Raw genomic sequence first — 21,476 nt, forward strand, 5'->3', positions numbered from 1 at the left:
AGTATATATTTCAATTTTAGGAATAATTTTGTATCAAAAATGTGTTTTTGTCCTCTCATCTTGGAAAATATAGGTTTTTGCCACTTTTTGCCACTTTGCTTGGCAAAAACCTGTTTTTGCCAGGACGGTTTTTACCGGTATTTACCATGGTTTTTTCCACCTGCGGCAAAATCTTGCCAACCCTGGTCAAAGGTAAAACCGTCTACGTTATCACGATCTTGAAGAAAGATCATACCGCTCTTCAGATGTTCAAGAAAAATATAACAGTATTCTCGAACAAGCCAAAAGAAATCAAAGGTTTCGAAATTCTTGATGAAGAAAATTTAGAAGATTGGTTTCAAAGTGATGCATGTGAGCCTGGCTTCCAGTATTTGACTGATGAAGACTTTGTTGTGTTGTTAAATCAAATAGTGATGTTAGTAACTGATGCAGAAGATGTAGTAAATGAATGAAATACAATTTCTCATTCTGCTGCTCTGTGGAAACTTTATTAGATTACATGGGAGGATTTGATTACAGTGATTTACTGCGGTTCGTAAAATTTGTGTATCAATATATGGCGACGACGCATTACACATTTTTTAATAAGAAAAATTCCTAGTTTGATATTATGCATGCAAATGTCAGTAATTTTTATACTGATATTGAATAAATTTGATATTTTTTGTACTGATATTGAATAAAAGGAGTTTTCGGATTATCCGCGTTTTTCGATTGTCCGTGCGACCTGTCCCGGTGATTAACGCGGATAATCGGGAGTGCGCTGTATAATATTAATTTCTAAAATGATCATACTAATAATTTTTTTCCTAAGCATACCGTAATGCATCTGTAAGAGTTTCAAGATTCTAACATCATAAATAAAAGTATAAAATAAGTTTCTTTTTTTGTTAAGTAACATTGTTTAATTTTTCATTTCCTGAATAATATTACTTAATCATGGTCTAAGACGTTGAAAACATGCAAAATTTTACAAGATTTGAACACCCTTTTACAGAACAAAATAAACCAATTTTTGATAACAAGATAGCAAATTTCTGGTATGTCAGGTCTATTAGTTGAACGGTGATGGTAAGTTGATTATTAGGCATTCCTATAGACATGTGTCAAATAAAGCTAGAAGAGTGGTAAAATGTGGATTCAAATGTAAGTGTAAAATATTTTAAAAAGCATGGAATTTTGATTTTGTTGGATGATTTTTCGTTAAAGATGTTTTTTGTGGGTCTCAGCAGATGAGGATGAAGTAGAATCCATTGCAGAGTAGACTGGTATGACAAAACTGCTAACATTGATGAATCTGACACAAATGGTGTTCTGGAATCTTTAAATTTGCAGCTTTATTGTATGTTTTAAATTCTTTATTGCAATATATTTTCTGATATTTTATCATATTATTACAATATATATATATATATTGTACAACAACAGTGTCGTACTGACCAATTTTCTAGCGCCATCCTCTTATCTGACTCTAAAGCAGCACTTCTTGATATTAACTCTCCACTGATTCCCCAATCCATCTCCATTCAGAAACGCATTGATTGTCTGAAAGATCTGACAATAAAAGGCAAGCAAATCGTCCTCCAGTGGATCCCGGAACATTGCGGGGTTTGGGGTAATGAAAAAGCTGATTTTTTGGCCAAGAAAGGAACAACTACTGCCCAAGCATCTCGTTGCTCCATCACTCTGCACTAATTTAAATTGCTGGTCCAAAACCAATTCCAGAACATGCTCTCAGAGAATTTCCGTAAAAGCAATATACACAAAACCTGGTTCAACCATATTTTAACTATCCCAAATCAGCCCAGGTTTAAGGCAGTTGCTCTCTTTAGACTTGTAATGGGCCATGACTGTCTGGCCAAACACCTTTTTAGTATAAAAATTTTTGATTGTCCTAAATGCAAGCTCTATTGCCTTGGGGAGGACATGGATCTGCCCCATATTTCTGTCTGTCCTGCGCTCATCTCCACTACTGTGTGTGGATGTTACTGGGATGCTAGGGCCCGTATAGACTAAGCATGTCACTATGCATTCTATTCTATTTATCTCTTTTTGTTTTGTTTTTCTTGTTATTTTATCCTTTTTGTTCTTTTAAATTGGCCTGCCATTAGAAACAAAAAAAAAAATAGATATATATATAAATTTTTTGAAATACTCTTGAACAAATTCTCATATCTTTTCTTATTCATTATTTTTTTCTGAATATAACTGAAAGTATTGTTCCTAAAACACTTTTTTTTCACTTAGAAAATATGATGAGAAAAAATCCAAAATTAATTGCAAGTAACATATTAAAAACAGTTTTTGTAAGGGTTAATTTGTCCAGCTAACTACAATGGTCAAGCTGCCAAATAGATTTTAAACTTGCAATTAAAAAAATAAAAAAAAACATGTAGATGTTTGCTTAGGAGTGGCTAGGAGCACGCCTTAGGTCCCTTTCCGTGATTTTTTTTATTTTTAAAGTTTCTCAGCGGTGCTGCCCAGAAGTTACCAAGACTAAGCGATTATTCTGCCACAGATCACGATACGGAACTCTTCCTGTAAATTGATATAGAGTTATCCATATCTATTTCTTTGTTTATAATGGATCAATGTGTCACGATCAATGAATGTTCAACTTTATTCATGGTGTATAAGTCTACCCTTTGATTTTTGTAAAACTTTGATGGGTTGAAAAGTCGACTTATACACTGGTACTACACATAGTAATAGTTTTATTTAGAATTTGATAGCACGGTAATCCTTTATTTTCGTTTATAAAGTGCTTTGCTTAAACTTTTTCTTAATATTGTATTTGAACCATTAGGACTTTTGTTACATTAATGATAAAATTCATAGCATAGGGAATACTATTAGTTTTCTGAACGTTATAGGTATAATGAAGGTTTTAATAATTAGTTTCACTTTATGATTTAATATTAAAGGACAAAATGCATTTTACAATCAAATCACAAGCTTCCATCATTTATGTTTTCCCACAGGTATCTAAGATATCAGTCACACAAACACATATATGTGTAGGTGTCTGTAAAAGAACATAAAAGATGAAAACTTTCAGGAGAAATTATAACTAAAACAATGCATATTAATTAAATAATTCATGACATAAAAAAAATTAAATATAACTATGAAAAAACAAGTGCCATGAAGAAACACATTTCAAATGCAAAACAAAAACATAAACACATATAATACATCTCGATCAAATTTATGATGATCTATACGGCCACATAAATATAATATGAATAAAAGAGCAAAAAAGACCTCTTTTAATCCACATATTCCTTTATCTTCATATTTAGACAAGCCATCAGCATAATTACAAGACATCTTTCCTGAATAATTTGAGTAAATTTGTTTACAGACCGATGTCGTTTAAAAAAAATTTCCTTAGATTTATTCCGAATTTTATGAACTTTGCGTTTGACTAGTCAACAAGGTTTTCAATATTAAAAGAACGAAAACTCGTTTTAGGGTTCTGGTGTATTTACTAGAGATCATAATTTGTAGATGAACCTAATGTTTCAGAGAAAGAAAAACAGAAAGCTCTCAACTCAACTCTGCTCGCAATATTTTGTAAACAAATATTGGGATTGGAGTGAAAATGTGCTTCAGAGCCGGACATTAGTTACATTTTTTTCAAACTCTTTTAAATTCTATATTTGTTCAATTATCGAACCAAAATAATAGACCATGAATAAAATACAGAGTTCTGGTATCTTAAAACGATTATTGTCTTCTAATATTTGTAAACACTGGCTGCTGTGTAGGTTTTGTATGCGTTAGTTCATTTTTTCTGAAAAATGTAAAATATCTCTAAGCATGTATATGTACATAAAGTTTGTATGCAAAACGGAATAAAAATTATATTTCTTTTTTAAAGCACAGAAGAGACTAATCATAAAAGGATTACAATGCTGTTAAGATAAGCTTAATTTTAAGTTTCTGTCTGTTGAAGACAAAGCACAGCTACTGTTTTATCTGTGGCTGAATAATCGCCAAGTCTTGGCTACTTCCAGGCAGCAGTCCGTCAGAAACTGAAGAAAACATCACAGGAAGGGACCAACTTGAAATGTATAACTGATAGCAATAACTAACATTTTTTTTAAAGTTTCCGAGTTTAAAATCTATTTGGCACCTTGGCGATTGTAGCTGGCACAACAGATCATGATACAGAAATATCCCCACTGTTTCAATCAAATAAGTGGCAGTTTTATGCAAATTTTTATTTCGCAGAACTATAAAAATAATGTTTCTGTTTAATAATTGTACTTGCATATCATTGCCCATCAGTGTTTGAGTATTGTCTACTATATTGCTTAATTTGTAGATGAAACAGGCTAATATTCTAGAGCCTCCTTTTTCAAGTCATAAAATTAAGTTTCAAAATTATGTCATCTTAGAATATAATGACAGGTATGATGTAATAGAATATAATGACATCTTAGATTATAAACGGTCCACTTTTTTTTTCTCACTGAAAAATTGACCATATAGTATGTTATTTTTATAACACAAACCTCCTTTTTTCTCCCATCTATGTTTTTTTTTTTCAAAATGCTCAAATGATAGTTCTTTTACTAAAAGTTAAAATAAAAATTGAAGAGGACCAACATGCCCCTAGGGAAGCCGGAGTAAGTTGTAAAGCACGTTAGACAATCTAACAAAATGTATTCAGAAATAATACTAAAAGATAAATGTTATCCAATACAGTAATTGCATTATATTCTTCAACATTTAAAATTAAAATGCATTTTTTAAGATTAAAAGATTAATAAATGATGTCCATCTTCAAATATAGAAACTAAAAGATTATAGTTCGTACTGCAGATTTGCACTTATTCTTACTGCAAACTATTCTTACCGCAAATTATTTACTGAAATAAGCTAAAAAAAATATTTTTTGGCACTAAATACTTTGCATATTGAAATATGGCATAGTAGTTTAAAATTATTTATAACAAATTAAAGTAATCATAAGATAAATCAATTAAAATCTGTGCCTAATATTTCCTGAACGGGGTTCAGGGAGAAAAAAAAATTAGGATTATATCTATATGCTTTATTATTTATCAAGATTTGTAGCACATATTGATAAAATGCATACTTGTAGATGATATGAATTTAAAGTAATTAAGCACGTTTATGAAATATATGTTCTTTTACTTCTTAAAATTTTGTTTCATTAATTTCAGCCTTTTCTAATTTGAATTGTTAAATAAGAATAATTTAAAGACTTTTATACTTCTAAAAAATATAAGTAAATTTAAATAATCATTATTAAGAGTTTATAATTGTATAATTTTACAAAATAACTAGAAAAATGTTTAGAATAAAAAGGACTCTGAATTTTGATTATTTTGTCCCAGTCTTTAGTGGACCATCAACATGCCTTATGTTCTATGTTTCACAAAAAAACTTTTCTCCTATCATATAAATTTGAATAGCAACAGGTTATTATTAAAAACTAAAAATATAATATTATAATTGCAATTTATTTTATTATCCTTATCGAAACAAATTTTTGAAGATAAAATAGTAAAGTTCAAGGATTATTTAGCTGGGCTCAAATATAAATTGTTTAAATAAAAAAAAAGAGCATACTTTAACTGAGCCTTGTGATTCTTTCATATTATTTGTAGTTCCAGTGGTATAGCATGTTAATGGATAAACAAAGAAAAATATTAAACAGCATTGAAATAATTTAGCCTGATTAACTGTGTCAGAGTAGATCCAATCTGCCCTGTCTATTCCTATGACATCATTGTTTTGCAGATATAGAGTAATTGATTTGTAAAAACAAAGTATCTAAAAATAAATTGTGTCTAGGTAGTTTAAAAGAATAGTAACCTTCCATGAAATGGAAGTAGAAAAGACATTTCTTCCTGAATGGTTTTTGATAACATTTTGAAAGAAATTCAGGTGTATAATATAAGTATAAGACCTATTTTTTTTAAAAAATATTTTGTTTTCTTAAATCAAACAAGTTATGTTTTTATTATATAACATTTTACTGTGTTCTTTTAAAAAACAACAAATTATTACCCAAAAATGATGAAACAAATCCATGAAGCCATTGAAATAATTAAATATTCTTAATCAAATCATGTTCATTTTATTTACATTGAATTTATTTTTCTGCTAATATCTTATGATTTCTTTCAAGTAGTAAATGTAGATTTGATGACAATAGATTTTTTATTTCTATATTTATGATAAATTGTATTATTCTATCTGTATAGTGTTTTTCCCCCCTGTATTTTTAGTTCATTATCTGAAATCAAACCCACCAACAAAATTTTTTTTAAAAAAAGAAAAAACTGAAAAATGACTCATATGAGAAATAAAATGTTATCAACCTCTGCACTAGATTTAAAAAAAAATATGTACCAACTTTCTTTGAAAGCTAAATCGGATGACATTTTCCAAAAATAATAAGGGATAAAATCTTTTTTATGTGGATTACACATTAATGCTTATTAAATAATTCAAAATAACACTTTACTAAGGGTAAGATAGAACAAATATCTCTCAAAAGGGAATTATGTATATGTTATTTTCATGTAAAATAATTCAAAATAAAATTTTTCAGCTTTAGTTTAGTTAATTACTTTTTTTAAAATTTAGTTGATATTCTGAGCTACTTATTTTCCAATAAAATATATAAACAAATAATAGTTTTAATCAGAAATTTAAAAAAGAAAAATCAACTAAATGCTGATTGAATTAAATTAATTTTTTTTAAAAAATCAATTAAACTCTGGGCTAACTTTTATATTTTGTCATTGTAAAGTTGCTTGCTGCTAGTTTAAAATGTTTTTGATAGGTTAACATTGTTAACATTTGTTATGTTAAAATTTTTAACTGCTTTTTTAATTGTTATTGACACCGTAAAAACATTTTTGTAAGGAATGAATTGTCTGTTAATATAAGAGTAATACCGTGCTAATTAAAACAAACATTGATGGAAATGCTGTAACTTAATTACAAAAGAGCTCAAGCTGTGTAGAACACTTTTAATGTATTATTACATTTTAATTAGATGATTCTTTTTAATATTAAATCGAATCAAGATGACTTCATATATTTGCAAATCATTCAGTTTATTATGGGAAATTTATGTATTTATTTATTTGTAGCAAGCCGTACATTTTTATCAGAGGCTTACTTCTGTGAAGAAACCTGGAAGAAGAGAATGGACAGTTCTACTTTAAAAGATATTAAATTAGGTAATAGCTCTTATATATATATTTTATTTAATTCATAATTTCAACTAGAATTTAGAGAAAAAAAAATTATGTGCTTGGAATATAAATTCTATGAGTTTGAACTGAGCTAAAACAGATCTTTAAGGTACATTGAAAATTTCATTTGCTACCCAGTTGTTCATAGTTCTGCTAGTTTTGTTGCTCTGTTATTTGAAAAATAACTTACTAAATGTTTTGAGTAGTTACTTTTCATAATTTGATCCAATTTTAATGCTTATATTTAATCTTTCTTATGTGTATTATACCTAGAATGATGGGGTGTCCCCTTAGGTATATTTGTTGGTATCCCATTACCTAAGGTAGTTTTGGGTATAAGATGCTCTTTGGTATGCATTTATTGAAAAAAAGACTAAATTATCTAAGAAACTAATGTACCTATACTTTGAAAACCAATGTTCCGTTGAATCAAATATTTTCATGCACCAAATCGAATAAAGTACCATAGAATATTAATAATTTCTGTTATCTGTTTTTATGAAATTAATTATGATTATGTTTTAAGATTCTGGGTGTCTATGTGATATAAACACAAAGAATCTGGGAAGGGCCAAACTGGCCCTTTCAGTCTTTTTAAGTATACAGCAATTCTTTCTAATGTTAGTACAAAAATAGTTAACTAACAACATCCAAAAGTGTGAATAATAACTTTTAATAATGCTAAATCTCTGTGGGTGTTTAACTATCACATAACCTCAACATCAAATGATTTAACTCCATTTCACAATATTAAGTATGCTGATATACCCTTTTTTTTCTTGTCCGTTTCAGCTCATAATTTATTTGCTTATATTTCCATAATATGTTTACTAATTAGAGCTTTCTTGATAAATCCTGAGTTTAAATGTTAAATAAAACATTTAATTTTTTGTAGATCAATATTTTGTTGATACTAATAAGAAATTTGGAACAAAGCGCCTTGTTAGTGGAGTTGATTTAGATATTGTAAGTATTATTATTATTTATTTATTTTTGTATTTACTGATTTTCTTAATATTTTTCTGAAATTTAATTCTTTATCACAAATTAATATTCCATATCTCGATGTAAAATATTATAACTGTGCAACAACAGATACATGTTTCGTAATATTTTAAAATGTATATATCTTGCTTATATGTTTATAAATTAAATAATGCATGTGATTGCTGTTATGGATTATTCTGTTATATATTTAACATACTAGGAAAGATTTCCAGCCATTTTGATTTATTTATGTATTGCAAAAATTTTTGTTATTTTTTAGTTGAGATGTTTTAAATTGGTATGAATTAGTTTATTGTTATTTGTGAGACTGCTGTTGTTATATCATAATTTTTCCAATTTTACTTTAAATTATGCTCATAGTTTTTATATGTTTGTAAAGCCAAAAGTAGTAGGAGTTTCAAAGCGTCAATAACGCTAAAATTTCTGGCTTAGAGCTTTACATGTATGTGAGACAGAATAATTCACGAAAAACAAAATTTCATCTATAAAATATTCAATCATATTGTTTGAAGCTAATATTTGCAGATAAAATGTTTACATGTCATTGTAATGATTGTGATTTGTAGTGTGCATAGTGATGATTTTCTTATTATTATTGCCATATATAGAGTGGGTACAAACAGTGAATATGCAAGAAGAAATGTTCTCAAATAATTTTGCTAGCTTTAATGTGTGAAATTATCCAAAACTCGTTATTGGTAAAAAAAAATTTAACCGTGAATTTAAGTACTATAAATTTTTTCCAATGCAACTTTTTTCCTTTCTGAAAAAATTTTATTATGCTAATTATCTCTTAAAGAATAGTTTTGTTTAAATTACTAAACATACATCGCTTAACATACCATAACCAAGTTTTGTAAAATTACCAAGATTACAAAATTAAGAAATACAAATTCACACTTCTACAAAATAAAAAATAAAAATTTTACCTCAAAATTTAACTTTAACTATGATGTCGAAAACATTTTTTTTCCACTAAAATTACTAAAATGGTATCAGAATAATAAGAATGTAATTTAGAAGTTATAATTTTTTTTTAATATATATATATACTCTTTGATTTGGAAAATTTTCTTTTCTAATTATTTTTCCACCATTTATTTGTAGAAATTCTATTTTATTGCAAACAATACACTGTTTCTAAAATCCAATACCAAATGGTTACCATCTAGCACTCGATTAATAAATTATTGCATGCTTATTGTTGCCTTCTTTCAGGATTCGCAAAGGTGAGTGCAGCCCAGAACAACCCAGTGTTTTTTTTTTTTTTTTTTTTTTCAGATTGGGCCCACTTGATAAAATCAATCTTTGTACCCACCAAGTGGGTTCGTTCACAATTTATCATTTCCTATCAATTTTCTTTGTAATTATCAAATCAAACTGTTCTTTGAAATTATCATCTTATTGTTTTTAAATTTGACTTAGTAATTTATATATAAATTATATGAAGTATGACTTACTTCATTAATCTGAATTTTGCGTATAAAATTATGAAAAATAAATGAAACATGAAAAATTGAGATATGCACGAAAAAATAAAGTACATTATTGAAAAGGCATATTGTTAAATTTTATTATAATACTTATCATTGAAACAAATTATATGTAATCTGCATACACATATTTGCATAAGCATACACATATAACACTTATTGCATAATTTATTTGGATTGTAAACCCTTCAGCATCTGTTAAAATACATCAATGGATATATATTACAAATATCCAATATTTCAAAATGAAAATTATTTTTTAGACAAAGAATATTAAAAAAATTTTCAGTTTTCAGTTAAAAAAAATTAATCTGTATTAAGTATGTTAAAAGAATTACCAAATTAATACTTATAATAATTAACCAATTTTATATTAAGATCTCAATTGTTGTCTGTTCCCATTTTAATCTACTATACCTGTTCCAAAAAAATCTATTTTTAAAGATAAAATTTAGAATACTAAACCCAGAACTTGACAGAAAAAAAAACATCATTTAGAATTTCAGTTGTTAGTCAAAACATTTTATCTAATGACTCAAGTATTCACTGCTTCCTTATGACAGATAGAATAGGAAGAATATTTCAATAATAAGAAATAATGAGAGACATTTGATATTTTAAATTTTGGTTTCATAAAATTTTCAGGGCACTTGATATTTAATATATAATTTACAGTTTTATGTGTACCAAAAATTTATTTTTTTTAATATTTATGAATCTTAGTTTAGTTTGCTGATATTTTATTTGATAAAAATTTGGTAAGTTCTGTAATTGGTATAATTACAAAAGAAAATTAAATTATGAAATGAACATATAATTATTCATATTAATGAAATGTGAATGCATATTGTAAATATTGGTTGTTCTTGATATGTTGATTTGTACATAATTATTCATTAAATCTAATGAGCATTTCTGTTATTTCAAAAGCAAAGTGAATAATGAAGACAAAAATTGATAATTATTTGTATATAGCAAAGCATAAAAAATTCATACATTGAAAAATACAAATAAATATACCATATGAAACAAAAAGATGAGTATTTCATTTTGTAAATGTTTATAATGCTTCTAGAAATTAAATTAACTTTAAAACAAATTATGTGTTTATTTATAATTTTAAACTAATTACTTAACTTCTGCTTTACGTTGTGCGACGAATCTTTTCAGTAACTTTGTCATTTTGCAATTGTACATTTAGATGGTAAAAAAAAATGACTGAAATAATTATTCTTGTTACCATTTCTTTTATTATTCATTTTAGTAATAATTAAGCAGTATTTTTCATCATGTAATATATATGTTTATATTTAATATACTTAATTATGCATTTAGAATATACATGAAAATAATCATTTGTCTTTAGGCAAAATCGGGCCTTTTCTTGAAAAAACTCACTTATCATTGGGTAAAATTGGGTTTTTTGCTGAAAAAACGCACAGGGGCTGGGATTTTTCTAAATACCCAGGATTTTGCAAATCCCGTTTTCTTCATGAGTAAGGTTCAGAAATACAAAAACAAGAATCACTCTTTTTTGATAAAAATAATCTGTGTTTTATAACTTCTGACTACTTGCAATTAGTAATATTCTGGCACTTTAAAGTGTAATAAATTCATGAAATATGCTAATCATAATTTTTGTCAAAAGAGTAACAAAATGTATCTGAATGTATGATATAATGTAGCACATAGTAATAATTAGCCACCATTTCACTATGTGTTTGCTATTATATTGTTTATTGCTGTTTATTTAATCATTCATTAGTAGAGAACTAATAAAAGTGTTCTTAAGAACTTTAAATATTTAATATAAAAAATATTTAATTTAAAAAAAATATTTAATATAGAAGATATTGATATATTTATTTTGCTTGCTTTGTGAGTCTAACTGATTTGATTATTTGATTTAGAATTATGAATTTTTTACATTTGTGTGGAAAATAACTTTACTATCTGACAAATTTATATTTATTTAAATATTAATATAGTCATTGAAGAAAAAGCTAATTTTCTATTAATTTCCCTTAATTACTATTTTCATGCTCTTAATATCAACTCCAGAGTCCATTTTATTTTTGTTAAATTGAAATTTGAATAATAATGAATTCATTTTTTTTTTCTAGTTTGCAAGCCGCATTGATGATGAATCTCATCTTGATGAATTAGAACATTTACTTTATAGGTATATTTAAATTGCCATTCTATGTAATTTTATTAGATTTTCTCATTGCTTTAACTTTTGTGTTGCATTAAAAATATTTGTATTTTGTTTGTGTTTAATATATTTTTTTAAACTTTAGATAATTAATGTACAATGATATGTTACATGTTGTGAACGCTTTTAGGGCTTTGTTTAATCATTTCAGAGAATCTTTTATGTGAAAGCAAAAAGAAATTAAAAGATAGAATTGCTGTGAACTTTGATATGTAAGCTTAAAAGAATACATTACAAATTTTGTAGTATCACTATTTTCAATATTGAAAATCAAAATTTCTTTAACTTAATAATTGTGTTGGCAATTTAAAAGATTAATAGTTACTTTAAACAATTTATTTTCTTTAAATTTGTTTTTAATTTATTAAGAATGATTAAATTGCTTTTTAAATAGAATATTCTAAAGTATTCTATCTTCTAGTATAAAGTATTTATATATATTTTGAAGTAGTTTTCTGCAAATTCTTTTTTATCTTTCAAATATATTCTTTAAATTTGGCACAGTTCTGTATGTTTCATGTTTTATGCCTGACCTGGATTTACTAAATTGTCTTATAATAATCATCACTTTCTTTGCTACGACATTTGAATTTATATCTCACTGAAATTCTATTTTTTCTTCCTCTTCTGAAATATCTCCTGATGCTTTTAGCTCTTTAATACTTCTAAATGTTCCTAATAATCACATATTGCAATATTATTATCTTCAGTATCCAAACTAATTCTTCAAGAGTATCAGTTTCTTTTAAGTTTGTTGAATAAGCAAATTCCTTCCAATTTTTTGCATTAATAATTCATTGAGAATGATTTGTTTACATTAAAATAAAGTATCTTAAAATATTCAACAATGTTCTAAAGTAGTTTTCTATAAGTTTGTTCTCTTTTCTAATATGTTTTTCAAATTTCATGTGTTTTACTCCTAACCTAGGTTTACTAAATTATTTTATAGTAGTCATCACTTTGTCTGCTTCATTTGAATTCATGCCATATTTAAATTTTTCGATTTAAAAAATGTATAATTTAATATATGATAATTTTTCCTAACCTAAACAATTTTATCCTACTTAACACAACTTTTTAATTAAACATATGTAAAAAAAATATTTTAAAACTGAAATAATTTTTTTCATTTATGAGTAACTGTTAAACATATTTTCTGTTGCAAAATATCTCACAAAATTCATATACTTTAAAATATGATGCCCAAAAAATTACTTAATTGAATTATTACTGAGCAAAGTTTGTTTTTTCTAAGTAGGTTTAATATTTTTTTAAAAATATTTCTTGTTTACATTGTTTTGATAAAATTATGTAAATTATAATAAAAATTAAATGCCATTTAGAATTTACAAAATAAACTAATTTTAAATTGAAAAAAGAAAGAAATCATCTCTACTTGCTACTTGTTGCATTGAATTTTAAGTAATGTCTTGTCTTTTTTTTTTTTTCTTCTTTAAAGTAAAACTCCAATAAAGAACTTGCATTTAATGCTGCAAAATATTTCATTTGTAGATTTAGAAGAACTAAAAGAGCAACTGAAATGAGAGATTCTACTACTTATGCTGCTGTTCGTATCTTCTTGAAATTTAAGCAGTATGAATCCTTGTTTCGCATATTAAATGATAGAGAAAGTTCTGGTGTATTTCCAGATTTCTATTCATACAATATGTTGATGAACACATTTTTGTGAGAAAAAATGTTTAAAGGTAAGATCCTAATTTCTATAATTTTATAGCTGCTATTGTTCATAAAATTACTGTAATCATTTTCACGAAAGAAGTTATTAAAAAAAGAATAATAATCATTCTGATGGCTATTTGCATTTATTTAGGGAAAATTGTATTAGCTTGTGAAATAAATCTAACTATCAATTTTTAATTTTTGTGATAAATATATGAAGCATTGAAGTTTTAAAATTATTTAATAATTTAGTTAGATAATTTTAAGAAGCTTAATTTTATACATATTTCAGTTTAAATTTTTTAATTCTGTATATAATAAATGGATCATTTGCTGTATATAAACACTTTTAATTTGATTTAGCTCTCAGAAAATACTTAAGTTTAAGATTTCACTTTAAGTATCCAGTTTTAGAACTTAATAAAATAATTTTAACTGTTAATATGATGTGGTAGGTAAAGCAATTTGTTTAATCTAAAATTAATTTTAAAAAATATTCAACCAAAAATAATTAAAAGAATATAATAATTTACCACTATTTGTTTTACATGATGCTGTGATCCCTGAACGTGTAAAAAATAAAGCTAAATTTCTTGCTATTGACTAGAAAAGTGTTCTCTAAATATTATACTTGTGTACGTATATAAATAAACCATTCCACTATAGCCAATTGTTGATCTAGGAAGTCATGGAGATTCAACCTCTATCATTTACTTGGCCAACAATTGCAAGACTAAGGACATTATTTTGACAATGAAGTCAGTATTGTGTACTGACTGCCTCTACTTCCAAAATAAGTACCTATCAAGTTTGGTAGAGTTCAAGCCACCACCAGCAATAATACTCCAGTTCTTCAGAAATACTATTTGGTGCCTTAATCACAGTATCACCATTGTGGGGCTCTTATATGAAGTGTGACTGTTAAGTAACAAGACTATTGTTGCAAAACATTATATTTAGAATTTATAAATTTTTAGTTTATTACCTATAATCCACCCCCCCTCCTTAACCACTGCAACATACCATGTGAGTTTTTCATTGTTCAAAACAGTACTGGAAGTCTTTACTGTGAGTTCCTTTATGAGGTGTGTTACTTTTTCGTTTACTGCTTCAACAGACTGAAATCTTGTTCTTTTAAATATCGATATTATCTTAGGGAGCAGTTAAAAGTTGCATGATTAAAAACAGGGTAATAAAGCAGATGATTTTAACTCTGAGGTGTTTTATTTAACTAGAAACATATTGAAAAATAAAATAGAGTGAGCTGGCACATTCTTTTAAAAGGGAACCCATGACTTGTTCTTTTACAATTCAGGCTGTCTTGCATAATTCATCAAGGACTACAAGTTTCTTAATATTGATTAATAGTTTGACTTTCTGGGACAATCTGACAATAGTATAGATAATTCATCAACTTTTTTACAATATTTTTATCCGTGTTAGATGTGGAAGAGTGACCCTGATAAGAATGATCGCCTATACCTTGGCAATGCTTTAACCTATTAAGCATTCATGCATGTAATAATTATTCAATACTATTTACTTCTTATAATAACAGATAAGTTTCGATTGCGCTTTTTTGAAATTTCGTGTGAAATTTTGCAACAACTCATTGCTTTACTGTAATTTTCATATTTTTTTTCATCAAAGCAAAACAATAGCTCTAATTCAAATGACTGCCACAGCCAAATTAAATTATTTAAAGGCACAGGCGATACACATTTGAAAGAAAAAGCTTCAAGCTACACCACTTTCGATCGTTCACACTTGCCGAATGCGTAGTTCTTCTCAGGAAGCGTCAGTCTCGTTGTTTTATTGCTATGCCTCCTATATATGTGTGTGTTTATATACAGAGATGATTGTGCTCCGGAAAAAAACCGGATTTCTGGATTTTTCACTAACTGCAATCCAGAAGTTACTGGAAATCCAAGGTCCAAAAGTTTTAAGAAATCATCGATCACATTTATGTATAGAAATTCTTGTATGTTTTATTGAAAAATATTAGAACTGGAATTTATTCTTGGCATCTCTTTCATTTGTAAATATTTTTTTTCTGGTAGAATAGATGCTTAGAGATAAAAGTGAACTATCAATGATTTAAATTTATAAAGACATATATATTTTGAAATGCATCATTAATGATTTTACTCAAGAAAGTTTCAGAACTTTTGAGTTGAACTCACACCCACCCCTGTATGTATATATATATATATAAATATATATATACATATATANAGAATTACCAAATTAATACTTATAATAATTAACCAATTTTATATTAAGATCTCAATTGTTGTCTGTTCCCATTTTAATCTACTATACCTGTTCCAAAAAAATCTATTTTTAAAGATAAAATTTAGAATACTAAACCCAGAACTTGACAGAAAAAAAAACATCATTTAGAATTTCAGTTGTTAGTCAAAACATTTTATCTAATGACTCAAGTATTCACTGCTTCCTTATGACAGATAGAATAGGAAGAATATTTCAATAATAAGAAATAATGAGAGACATTTGATATTTTAAATTTTGGTTTCATAAAATTTTCAGGGCACTTGATATTTAATATATAATTTACAGTTTTATGTGTACCAAAAATTTATTTTTTTTAATATTTATGAATCTTAGTTTAGTTTGCTGATATTTTATTTGATAAAAATTTGGTAAGTTCTGTAATTGGTATAATTACAAAAGAAAATTAAATTATGAAATGAACATATAATTATTCATATTAATGAAATGTGAATGCATATTGTAAATATTGGTTGTTCTTGATATGTTGATTTGTACATAATTATTCATTAAATCTAATGAGCATTTCTGTTATTTCAAAAGCAAAGTGAATAATGAAGACAAAAATTGATAATTATTTGTATATAGCAAAGCATAAAAAATTCATACATTGAAAAATACAAATAAATATACCATATGAAACAAAAAGATGAGTATTTCATTTTGTAAATGTTTATAATGCTTCTAGAAATTAAATTAACTTTAAAACAAATTATGTGTTTATTTATAATTTTAAACTAATTACTTAACTTCTGCTTTACGTTGTGCGACGAATCTTTTCAGTAACTTTGTCATTTTGCAATTGTACATTTAGATGGTAAAAAAAAATGACTGAAATAATTATTCTTGTTACCATTTCTTTTATTATTCATTTTAGTAATAATTAAGCAGTATTTTTCATCATGTAATATATATGTTTATATTTAATATACTTAATTATGCATTTAGAATATACATGAAAATAATCATTTGTCTTTAGGCAAAATCGGGCCTTTTCTTGAAAAAACTCACTTATCATTGGGTAAAATTGGGTTTTTTGCTGAAAAAACGCACAGGGGCTGGGATTTTTCTAAATACCCAGGATTTTGCAAATCCCGCTTTCTTCATGAGTAAGGTTCAGAAATACAAAAACAAGAATCACTCTTTTTTGATAAAAATAATCTGTGTTTTATAACTTCTGACTACTTGCAATTAGTAATATTCTGGCACTTTAAAGTGTAATAAATTCATGAAATATGCTAATCATAATTTTTGTCAAAAGAGTAACAAAATGTATCTGAATGTATGATATAATGTAGCACATAGTAATAATTAGCCACCATTTCACTATGTGTTTGCTATTATATTGTTTATTGCTGTTTATTTAATCATTCATTAGTAGAGAACTAATAAAAGTGTTCTTAAGAACTTTAAATATTTAATATAAAAAATATTTAATTTAAAAAAAATATTTAATATAGAAGATATTGATATATTTATTTTGCTTGCTTTGTGAGTCTAACTGATTTGATTATTTGATTTAGAATTATGAATTTTTTACATTTGTGTGGAAAATAACTTTACTATCTGACAAATTTATATTTATTTAAATATTAATATAGTAATTGAAGAAAAAGTTAATTTTCTATTAATTTCTCTTAATTACTATTTTCATGGTCTTAATATCAACTCCAAAGTCCATTTTTATTTTTGTTAAATTGAAATTTTAATAATAATGAATTCATTTTTTTTTTCTAGTTTGCAAGCCGCATTGATGATGAATCTCATCTTGATGAATTAGAACATTTACTTTACAGGTATATTTAAATTGCCATTCTATGTAATTTTATTAGATTTTCTCATTGCTTTAACTTTTGTGTTGCATTAAAAATATTTGTATTTTCTTTGTATTTAATATATTTTTTAAACTTTAGATAATTAATGTACAATGATATGTTACATGCTGTGAACACTTTTAGGGCTTTGTTTAATCATTTCAAAGAATCTTTTGTGTGAAAGCAAAAAAAAAATTAAAAGATAGAATTGCGGTGAACTTTGATATGTAAGCTTAAAAGAATACATTAAAAATTTTGTAGTATCGCTATTTTCAATATTGAAAATCAAAATTTCTTACAATTGATAACTGTGTTGGCAATTTAAAAGATTAATAGTTACTTTAAACAATTTATTTTCTTTAAATTTGTTTTTAATTTATTAAGAATGATTTATTTGCTTTTTAAATAGAATATTCTAAATAATCTTCTAGTATAAAGTATTCTATATATATTTTAAAATAGTTTTCTGCAAATTCTTTTTTATCTTTCAAATAAGTTCTTTAAATTTGGCACAGCTCTGTATGTTTCATGTTTTATGCCTGACCTAGATTTACTAAATTGTCTTATAATAATCATCACTTTCTTTGCTACGACATTTGAATTCATATCTCACTGAAATTCTATTTTTTCTTCCTCTTCTGAAATATCTCCTGATGCTTTTAGCTCTTTAATACTTCTAAATGTTCCTATTAATCACATATTGCAATATTATTATCTTCAGTATCCAAACTAATTCTTCAGGAGTGTCAGTTTCTTTTAAGTTTGTTGAATTAGCAAATTCCTTCCAACTTTTTGCATTAATAATTCATTGAGAAAGATTTGCTTACATTAAAATAAAGTATCCTAAAATATTCAACAATGTTCTAAAATAGTTTTCTGTAAGTTTGTTCTCTTTTCTAATTTGTTCTTCAAATTTCATGTGTTTTACTCCTAACCTAGGTTTACTAAATTATTTTATAGTAGTCATCACTTTGTCTGCTTCATCATTTGAATTCATGCCACATTTAAATTCTTCGATTTAAGAAAATGTATGATTTAATATATGATCATTTTTCCTAACCTAAAAATTTTTATCCTACTTAACACAACTTTTTAATTAAACATCTGTAAAAAAAAATATTTTAAAACTGAAATAATTTTTTTTCTACATGTTAAACATATTTAACACTGTTAAATATATTTTCTGTTGCAAAAATCTTTCACAAAATTCATATACTTTAAGATATGATACCCAAAAAATTGGTTAATAAAATTATTACTGTGCAAAGTTTGTTTTTTCAAAGTAGGTTTAATATTTTTTAAAAACTATTTCTTGTTTACATTGTTTTGATGAAATTATGTAAATTATAATAAAAATTAAATGCCATTCAGAATTTACAAAATAAACTAATTTTAAATTGAAAAAAGAAAGAAATCATCCCTACTTGCTATTTGTTGCATGAATTTTAAATAATATCTTGTCTTTTTTTATATGTAAAACTCCATTAAAGAACTTGCATTTAATGCTGTAAAATATCGTATTTGTAGGTTTAGAAGGACTAAAAGAGCGACTGAAATAAGAGATTCTACTACTTATGCTGCTGTTCGTATCTTCTTGAAATTTAAACAATATGAATCCTTGTTTCGCATATTAAATGATAGAGAAAGTTATGGTGTATTTCCAGATTTCTATTCATACAATATGTTGATGAACACATTTTTGCGAGAAAAAATGTTTAAAGGTAAAATTCTAATTTCTATAATTTTGTCGCTATTGCTTATAAAATTACTGTAATCATTTTCAAGAATGAAGTTATTAAAAAAAGAATAATAATCATTCTGATGGCCGTTCGCATTTACCTATGGAAAATTGTATTAGCATGTGAAATAAATATAAATTTTTGATTTTCGGGATAAATATGTGAGGCATTGAAGTTTTAAAATTATTAAATAATTTAGTTAGATTATTTTAAGATGTTTAATTTTATACCTATTTCAGTTTAAATTTTTATCATTCTGTAAATAATAAGTGGATCATTTGCCGTGTATAAGCACTTTTAATTTGCTTTAGCTCTCCGAAAATAATTAAGTTTAAGATTTCACTTAAAGTATCCAGTTGTAGAACTTAATAAAATAATTTTAACTGTTAATATGATGTGGTAAATAAAACAATTTGTTTCATCCAAAATTAATTTTAAAAAAATATTCATCCAAAAATAATAAAGAAAAATATTATAATTAATTACCACTATTTTTTTTTATATGATGCTGTGATCCCTGAACATGTAAAAATAAAAATAAATTCCTTGCTATTGACTAGAAAAGTGTTCTCTAAATATTATACTTGTGTATGTATATAAATAAACCATTCCACTATAGCCAATTGTTGATCTAGGAAGTCATGGAGATTCAAACTCTATCACTTCCTTGGCCAACAATTTCAAGACTAAGGACATTATTTTGAGAATGAAGTCAGTATTGTGTCAACATACCGTGTGAGTTTTTCATTGTTCAAAATAGTACTGGAAGTCTTTTCTGCAAATTCCTTTATGAGGTGTGCTACTTTTTCGTTTACAGCTTCAGCAGACTGAAATCTTGTTCTTTTAAATATCGATATTACCTTAGGGAGCAGTTAAAAGTTGCATGATTCAAGACAGAGGAATAAAGCAGATGATTTTAACTTTGCAGTGTTTTATTTGACTAGAAACTTCTTGAAAAAGAAAACAGAGTAAGCTGGCACATTCTTTTAAAAGGGAACCCGTGACTTGTTCTTTTACAATTCAGGCTGTTTTTCATAATTTAGCAAGGACTTCAAATTTCTTAATATTGATTAATAGTTTGACTTTCTGGGACAATCTGACAATAGTATGGATAATTCATCGACTTTTTTACAATATTTTTATCCGTGTTTGAAGTGGAAGAGTGACCCTGATAAGACTGATCGCCTATACCTTGGCAATACCTTAGCCACTTAAGCATTCATGCATGTGATAATTATTCAATACTATTTATTTCTTATAATAACAGATAAGTTTCGATTGCGCTTTTTTGAAGTTTCGTGTGAAAATTTGCAACAATTCATTGCTTTACTGTAATTTTCTTATTTTTTTCATCGAAGCAAAACTACAGCTCTAATTCATATGAACGCCACAGCCAAATTAAATTATTTAAAGACACAGGAGATACACATTTGAAAGAAAAAGCTACAAGCCACACCACTTTCGATCTTTCACATTTGGCGAATGCATAATTCTTCTCAGGAAGCATCAGTCTCGTTGTTTTATTGCTATGCCTCCTATATATGTGTGTGTTTATATACAGAGATGATTGTGCTCCAGAAAAAAATCTGGATTTCTGGATTTTTCACTAAATGCAATCCAGAAGTTTCTGTAAATCTACGGTCCAAAAGTTTTAAGAAATCATCGATCACATTTATGTATAGAAATTCTTGTATGTTTTGTTGAAAAATATTAGAACTGGAATTTATTCTTGGCATCTCTTTCATTTGTAAATATTTTTTTCTGGTAGAATAGATGCTTAGAGATAAAAGTGAACTTATAAATAATTATTCATTTAAATTATGCTGCATATAATTTCATTATAGTTTCATGTTTTGAAAATATCAATGATTTAAATTTATAGGGACATATATATTTTGAAATGCATCATTAATGATTTTACTCAAGAAAGTTTCAGAACTTTTGAGTTGAACTCACACTCACTCCTATATATATATATATATATATATATA

General features: G+C 26.2%; 1 protein-coding gene across 4 annotated transcripts in view; it reads left to right on the forward strand.

The window, feature by feature from the left end:
• The first annotated feature begins 1,888 nt into the window (after positions 1-1,888).
• Positions 1,889-21,476, forward strand: part of LOC107442041 (small ribosomal subunit protein mS27) — a 28,210-nt gene continuing 8,622 nt past the window's right edge. The window contains exons 1-5 of one of the 4 annotated variants that reach the window (XM_043051453.2): positions 1,889-3,766; positions 7,140-7,229; positions 8,140-8,210; positions 17,670-17,728; positions 19,274-19,467. In XM_043051453.2, coding sequence (XP_042907387.1) covers positions 3,694-3,766; positions 7,140-7,229; positions 8,140-8,210; positions 17,670-17,728; positions 19,274-19,467 — 487 coding nt within the window. In that variant the 5' untranslated portion in view covers positions 1,889-3,693. Of the gene's footprint in view, positions 4,075-7,139; positions 7,230-8,139; positions 8,211-17,669; positions 17,729-19,273; positions 19,468-21,476 lie in introns of all 4 variants that reach the window. The other 3 variants (XM_043051451.2, XM_043051452.2, XM_043051455.2) reach the window with 3 other exon arrangements.

Source organism: Parasteatoda tepidariorum, chromosome 7, assembly GCF_043381705.1.
Source record: "Parasteatoda tepidariorum isolate YZ-2023 chromosome 7, CAS_Ptep_4.0, whole genome shotgun sequence".
Classification (NCBI taxonomy): domain Eukaryota; kingdom Metazoa; phylum Arthropoda; class Arachnida; order Araneae; family Theridiidae; genus Parasteatoda; species Parasteatoda tepidariorum.